The sequence below is a fragment of the Calliopsis andreniformis genome, chromosome 3 (genome assembly GCF_051401765.1).
Source record: "Calliopsis andreniformis isolate RMS-2024a chromosome 3, iyCalAndr_principal, whole genome shotgun sequence".
Taxonomy (NCBI): Eukaryota; Metazoa; Arthropoda; class Insecta; order Hymenoptera; family Andrenidae; genus Calliopsis; species Calliopsis andreniformis.
In genome coordinates this window covers 2,255,775-2,263,479 of record NC_135064.1, presented here as the reverse complement: position 1 = coordinate 2,263,479, position 7,705 = coordinate 2,255,775, and the positions used below count along the sequence as shown (strand labels likewise).

Genomic DNA, 7,705 nt, shown 5'->3' with positions numbered 1-7,705 from the left:
ACATTATATTTATTTCAGTATCAAGAATTAAATAACGAAATTTATGATAGAATTGTATGATTTGTTGTAGTTCGAATTGCAATAAACTTACTGATTGCAATAATTTACTGATAGACTAAATTTAACGAAATAGGTGTTTCATATGAATACGATATGTGCATATGCACGTAAATAACGTATGCAATATACTACTGCATACGTTTCTAAACCTAAATATGTAAAATGTATGCATTATGCAAAAAGTGCAAAATAAAAAACATATTTTTAGAATTTTTGAATTATAAAACATTTTTGTTCAAGTCTCATTGCTTTACCAGTTTTCTATAAAAATATGCATTAGCATAAATATCCGTAGTGTAGTGATTAAACACTAATCTATTGATGTCTTTTCTGGTAGTAAAAACGTATACAAAATATTACAAAATAATAAACTTGGAAATCTTGAATACTCTAAATAAATTTGTATACCCTTCCACCATAATTTCCTAATAAAAAAAATGAAATTTGAAAATCAAACAACTTTCACTCACTAAACGTCTTTTATTTGGGATGGCCAAATATAAACTAGTGTTTTCAGTGACTTTAAAGGCGGTAATAATAGTTGAATTACTCTTAAAATATTTAAAAATGTATGTATTTATAATAGTAACTATACAGTGATAAAATTATAAATCTTTCCTTACAAACGCGCATAATCGATACACAGTATGAAAATATTAACAAATGTACAAAATGTCTAAACATTGCATTAGTAGCTGTATTAAATCTACGAGAAAATTTACAAAATGGTGAACATGCTATCCTTTTTTTAGGATTAAGATATTTTTTTCAGAAGACCGACGATATCTGAATAAATCGTAGATCTATACAGAATCCATACAAGAATGAATTAATTCTTTGGAGCATTAGTTTTTCCAATGTGTCCTATTTCTAGCAAACCAACGAACTTTGTATCGTGCATCACACATAAGCCGTCGTCGGTTGATTCTAATAATATCGAGCAGTCACAGCACAGATTCTTGGGGTACCGGAAGTCGCTCGACATCCCGTAGAGGTCCGCTACATCCTCTGTATACGCACGAGACCGTAATTACGCGATCATTTTCCTCGGTCAACAGCCTTGTAAATCTTCCGCCCGGTTCCCCGTGAAGGACGCCGCCGCTCTCTGGTTGGAAAAAAAGGAGAGAAAGAGTAGGGAGAATAATTTCTCGGGCGAATGGCGTTGTAAATTCCACTGGTGCGCCGTTTCTACCTGAACGGTTCTTCAGTTCGACCCAGGAAGTCGTGCGTTATTTCCTTCAATGAACCCACGAGGACTCTCCTCGATGCATTTACACGCTTGTGCTCAATGATGTTGGCGAATCCAATGACGATAATTCATAATTAACCACGTGACCACAAGAATATCTTATTGAGTGCCAATCTGCATTATTCAAAATAACGCGAAAATTGTTTCGAATAAGCTGAATCTTTAATTTAAAATATACTTTAGTACGTGTAGTCTGTACTCTAGAATGTTTCAAAAATTAGTTTGTTAATTTTTGGATTATGTATGTACCAGAATAGTAAGTAACAAACCTTAAATAATCTAATTCATTTGTTTATTCATTTATAGGAATTTTGCAATATTTGGTTTGTGTCGTAATCTTGAGGAACGCATGTAACATTTACATATTCTTCCAGCTGTATTTTGAAAGTAATTATCATAAACTATAAATTTAGTTAAAATTTAAATTTGTTTTATAGTGATCATTAAATATACGAAAGTAAAAAATTGCAACATTTTGAGGAATTTATAGCAACCTTTTGGAGACCTATCGTAGGGTAGTTTATTCTTGTATTTCTCTCTTCATTCTTCTGTATTAAATTTCCTAAATTCATTTCTTTACAATTTTCCATTAGTTTTCGTTTGTCTCATATCACCTTGCTATAAAATACAGCAAGTCCCACTTGGTCAACTACAGACTATGATCAGCAAACAGTATTATAAATTCCTTCTTCATCTTCACCACTGGTCGTGTTAGGAATTTCAGAGTGTGACAATGCCAACTTCACATAGCCCCTGTCTTTCTCTCTAGTGCCATTTTTGCTCTGAGGTGGTGGTTTGTCTTCAAATGAACTAACATTCGTCGGCTCACAAATTTCGGCATAGATTTCCTCCGTTTTCAATGGTGGTGTTGATGGCAACGGTGTTAGGCTGTCTCTGACCTTAGAATAAGGTGGGTCTGGGTCTTGCTGAGTCTGCACTTCTAGCACACTAGTTGAAACCGATCGTTGAACCTGTTGCCTAGAAGAAGGAGATGCTTGCAACAAATTCGTCTCCGATTCCAGACTCGCGTATCTCTCGGACCTCATGCCAATTTCTGGACGAACAGCAAATGTGAACGAAGCTGACTTTTTGGCTGGATTCCTGCTTTTGCCACCCTGAGCTATCCTCGAAATCTTGTCGAGGAAGCTATGGTTGGTACTGCTGGTTCGACTGTTACTGCGATCCCTGATAGTTGTCTTCTTGATATGCTCTAACCCTTCTTTTAGACTTTGAAGGATTGGTTTCGCTTCTGTTTTGGATTTAATCTCTTTTAAATGTAGTTCCTTTGTCTGCCCAGTTGGAGTGGGCGGTTTTGGTGGCGCAACACGAGGCTCCGTTGCCCTCTGATCCAGAGCTCTTCTAAAATGGAAATGAAGGTGAACAGTCGTTAAGTGAGTTGGAAATACTTATCGTATACGTAAGGTAAGAAGGTAGTTACAGAATAATTGCTTATGCAATTTTAACGGAATTCCATAATATTCAACACAATATCAGTAAATTAGTCTAATTATGACTTTTTATGACATTAGTTTAAAGTCTTTGATCAGAGAAATTAAACAGTTTGAAACCTTGTAAATGCAATTCGTTATTTTACTTTGAAAATGAAATTTTTGTAGAAAACTAGCAATTAAGTACGCATTATTTAAACAGTATTTTGAACATGTAGGTTGTTTAAAACTGAAATATTTAAGTTGGGACGTTTCATCAAGAAAGTGTTTCAGAACTTTATTGCATTTGTAGTATGAAATAATATACATATAGGTCAGTTTGGTGATACGCATGGGTTAAGTACATTTTCAGAATCGAATTTATGTATTCCTCTACCTGCAAGCTGAAAGTAATCGTTGCATTTTCGGTGACGCCAGCAGCCGTGCTTCAGAGGGACAACCTAACCGCGCCCTTTTTACTCGAGGCGCTGTTGGTCCTGTGGCAACCAGTTCAAGGAGTTCTGGGATAGTGGAATTTGGTAAAGGTCTCTCGGGTAACAGTGGCACTGCGCAGCCTAGGACTATGGGACCTCTTGTCGCACCTTCTAATTGCATTAGCCCGCTGTAATCTCGTGGCAATGGTATGGGTAGAGGTCCAGCCACTAGTCGTACCTGTTAATCGAATTTTGGACTGGTTCATCAATATTTTGAAACCGTCTATGTTTTATTGATTCTGGGAGATGATGACAAATTTTACATTATGAGACCTAATAATACGACAGGAAAAAAAGAATCAATCAATCATATGTCCAGTTAAGATTTACGCCTGACTCTTCTTTTTTATACCTTTTGAAGCAGCATGGGAATTCGTATTATCCTTTAATTCTTTAAACATTGGATTATAGAATGATTTTTCACTTACTCTATGATTTCAAATTTTACTCAAAAAGTATTGCGAAGTCCGTAAGATACAAGAAATTTAATAATTTGTTGTTATTATATTTAAACCGATAGGATATTTTTGGTAGTTTCGCAGATTGTTATTTTCTCTAATTTTACAGTATTTGAGCTTTGAATCAAAATGTCTAATCAAGAGAATTAAACACAGGATTAACTTTAGGTAGACATAAATTATTTAAGCAATACTTCCTGTAATGCAGTAAACCTAGTATTTATCAGTTATACTTTAATTAATTTAAACTATAGTCTACTTGTAAATCACTGATCAGATTGCATTATTTTGATCGAAGTAAATTGATTAGTTAGATTCTATACACTAAAGTATTGTTATATAATAAATACATACTGAAAATAAATGCTACTTTAAATTTACCCTCAGTGGAAGATCCCTTCTGGCAAGTTGATGAACTCTGTAGAGTACGGCATCACTTCCCGTATCAAGACTTCCACTTTGGCAGGTAGCATAGAATTCTCCTCTCGTTGAAAGCGGTGCAAATAACTCGTGTCCGTGGGAATCTAGACACTGGGCGTACTGATCTCTTTCTGACGTCCTTGAACTCTTGCTCTCTGGAACACCGCTAACGACGCTAGAAATGCCACTGGAAACTGGCACTCTTCGCGTGTCTTGGAAAACCGCTGCTAATCGCAGAACTTCCCCTGCGCGAACGACCGTTTTCGTGTAGTGAGCTCTTAGATTGCCATTTTCTGTAACAGAAATTTATGTTTTTTCTTCTACAGATTTTCGATAAAATCGAATGAAGAATAATCTTAATAGAAGTATAACAAGGAAATGAAAACGATTAAAATGATTTTTAATTGCAGACTAAATCTTTAAAAAATATTTGCATTTCGTTTCTGAGGCATTATTTTTTTTTTAAGAAGATTGTAACGGTTTTCCGTAGCAAACGTTTCCCTGAAAGAACATTCTTTAATACGAGAAATACTTAGTGATTGTGAATTATCTGAGCTCGTTCACCAATCATAAAATTGGGCAAGAGATTTTATTAAGAACACTGCGCAAATACGACTATTCTACCTAAAGTTGGTGAAGAAGGAAGGTGGTAAAAAGAGATAGGCTTACATAGTTAGGAATGATTCTGTTGGTCTTAACATTATGACTGACTGGTTTGAGAGTGACTTTCGCTGGAGTTTGACTATTTTTTCCAAAACTTAACATAGCATTAATGGGAGACGTGAGTTGGTATTTCTATACATTATTATATAGGACAAAATAAGAGTTACTCATGCAACAGTATGTATGAGCTTGTTCCCTGGGTGGATGGCTCAATATTTACAGGAACTGACGAATAATTATGAAGTTGTAAGTTTATTAGATATTACTTTAATATCATCCACGTAGTAGAAAAACTCCTGATTCCTCTTGAAGCATAACCAGCTGGAGAAAGACGTGAACAGCGCGATGTCCCTAGATATCTCCTTTCACGCGTACGCGACCATAATCGTTATGGAGTATAATAACATAACCCTCGTATATGTATATCGTAAGAACCCCGACGGCTTTCACCAAGTCGCGTGCCTATTACGTTACTCCGCCTCGCCTATGGTTAAACGTGCGGACAAACGCGCGCCAGAGAGTTGCATTAACAGATACATTGACATTCGTGTCACGGCCAGTCGCTGCACCCAAGGGAACAATCTGAAGCGTGGTCTGTGCGTGAACACTTGCGTATCTCTATGCACGCACAGGACGAAATGTATTGTCACGTCCCAGACTAGTGATGTACACCACAACGATCTTGCCTTCAATACAGTTGTACGTTCATGTACTCTATCATGTAGTTCTTTGTAAGATTGATTAGGCAACCGATTGTGTTTCGTATCGGAGATATGATCAGATGAAAATAAACGGCTTAACGGATTTCTTAGAATTTGAATTTTAGATTTTTTTGGTTAGGATATGCATGTCAAATGAGAACTAAGAAATTAAGCCGATGACATGGTTGTAAACGATCTGTTATTTCTATAAATAGAAAATATACAAACACGGATAAAATAGAATTTAAAATAGCAGGGAAGTGGGTTTTACATTTTATTGAGACATGAAAGCGTATTTGGAATTCTAAGTGGTTCAGTTTAAAATGAGAATTCTTTGGATAAGTATTTAATAATCTTTTGGTAATAGTGTGTGTATCATAATGAAGTAATGTACGATGTGCAAGGACATAGAATCGCTTCAGGGTTGTCAGAATATGAATACAGTCGTTTCTTAATAAAGTCAATTGTATTAAGTAAATAATTTACAAATTGAAAATTGCATTTTATAAAATATAACCACTACGGTAAAACGGGGTGAATAGAAACAATGGTGTGAATAGGAATATAACTATAGGTAACATTAATAATATTAATTAATAGTATTAGTAATAGTAAATACTATTTAAATAGTAGACTATTTAATACTATTTACTATTATAATAGCATTTACTGTCACTAGAGTTATTTTTATTTACCTCGTTTTACGGTACTATTTACGAAACGTGAAAAAATTTTGCAATCGATTGAAATTATCGTTGAAACTATGTTTAACAATTTTATTCAAGATCCAACATAAATAAAACTTAAAAAATTCAGGTCATTAGCCGAAATTAGAAGCGTCCTTAATTTGTAACATTGACGCACTTTTGGTATAGACCAAAATTAGTTATAGTTAGGGTATCCATTAAGGTTTAATTCAAAGTGGAGGGCGGAGAAAAATTAGTAGCTTTCTTTACCGCTTGTAGTAAAAGCATATATATATATATGTATACTACTACCGATACATAGGTAGTAGTGTTGTGTACGAAGTATTCTTACGAAGTTGGAACATTTCAATTCTCACATCCAATAATGGTTCAGTTAAGATAAATGCTATCAAACTTACCCATTTTTGAATGCGTCAATGTATAAGCTCTAAGAGGTTTAGCAAGCAGAAACGCTGGTACACCAGCTCGAACCAAAGCTCCTACTCTTCTGTATACTCTGGCACTGCCACTACTACTGTTGTTCGAAACAACGGAGAACCAGCCTGTAACAAAATTTCATTGATTGTTAATTACAATCGTATAAAATCTAGCTTTGCAGATATTATTGATAGGCAACTATTGATTTTTTATTGTTTATTGTATTTTTATAACGTTCAGTCAACTGCTTCTCTGATTTTAGTTTTAGTGCTAGATGATTTTGACAGTACACATTTCCTGGTCACCTTGTTACTTAAATTTAATCTGCCTAAAATTATGACACAAATACTGCTTTCATTTCATTTTACCAATTAAATAAAAGAAATTCGAATAATTATACAGAATTGTTAGCATTTGCTTTCTATACTCACATTTATTATAGCTGTTACTTTCACTATCGAAAAGCGATAAATTACTTCCTATCATTCATTTATCGTCTATAACCATCCTAACATTAGCACCATTAAACAGCCATTTGGTCGAAGGACTTTTATAAAAAAGTAGTTAACACTAGACGTGTATTAGCAATATTGGATGGGATAGGACTAACTTTTTAATTGTCCAGGATAAAGCACAAAGTTTTCTCTTTCTGTTTATTAAACAATAAATCAATTATTACGAATAAAATCTTTCTAATTTTTATCTTATGTCAAAAAGAAGATTTTCTGATTATTTTGAGTGACCAATGTAATCCACGGACATACAGAAAGTCTTCCTTTCATTTCCTCTCTCTCTTATGATTCAGTAGTAAGATTAGCTCGGATTCAAAGTAGTGCTATACGAGATTCTAAGACTAATCTTGATATTATTTTGTCTTATTTCGAATTTCGAGACGATAACAAGACAGAACTACTTTATACACTAAGCAAAACAATACAAGACAAAGTTGTCAATAATCTTGATATAGACCATATTTTTTCTATAATTTAAGTCTGTTCATCATTTTAAGGAATATGTGAAATTACATATAAATATGTATCTAAAATTAAATACAACATTTTTAAACTTATATTAATTACAAAAGTAACAGTTTTCTTAATTTTTTATGA

At 34.0% G+C, this 7,705-nt stretch overlaps 1 protein-coding gene across 2 annotated transcripts in view; it reads right to left on the bottom strand.

Annotated features, from left to right (window-relative positions):
* Positions 1-685: 685 nt before the first annotated feature.
* Positions 686-7,705, bottom strand: part of LOC143188845 (uncharacterized) — a 100,594-nt gene continuing 93,574 nt past the window's right edge. Inside the window, exons 3-7 of one of the 2 annotated variants that reach the window (XR_013003578.1) lie at positions 6,578-6,721; positions 4,070-4,401; positions 3,134-3,408; positions 1,253-2,668; positions 686-1,165 (exon numbers count right to left, since the gene is read on the bottom strand). Coding sequence is in view for 1 of the 2 variants with exons in the window: in XM_076393319.1 (XP_076249434.1) it covers positions 1,972-2,668; positions 3,134-3,408; positions 4,070-4,401; positions 6,578-6,721 (1,448 nt within the window). In the remaining variant the exon portion in view is untranslated. Of the gene's footprint in view, positions 2,669-3,133; positions 3,409-4,069; positions 4,402-6,577; positions 6,722-7,705 lie in introns of both variants that reach the window. The other variant, XM_076393319.1, reaches the window with a different exon arrangement.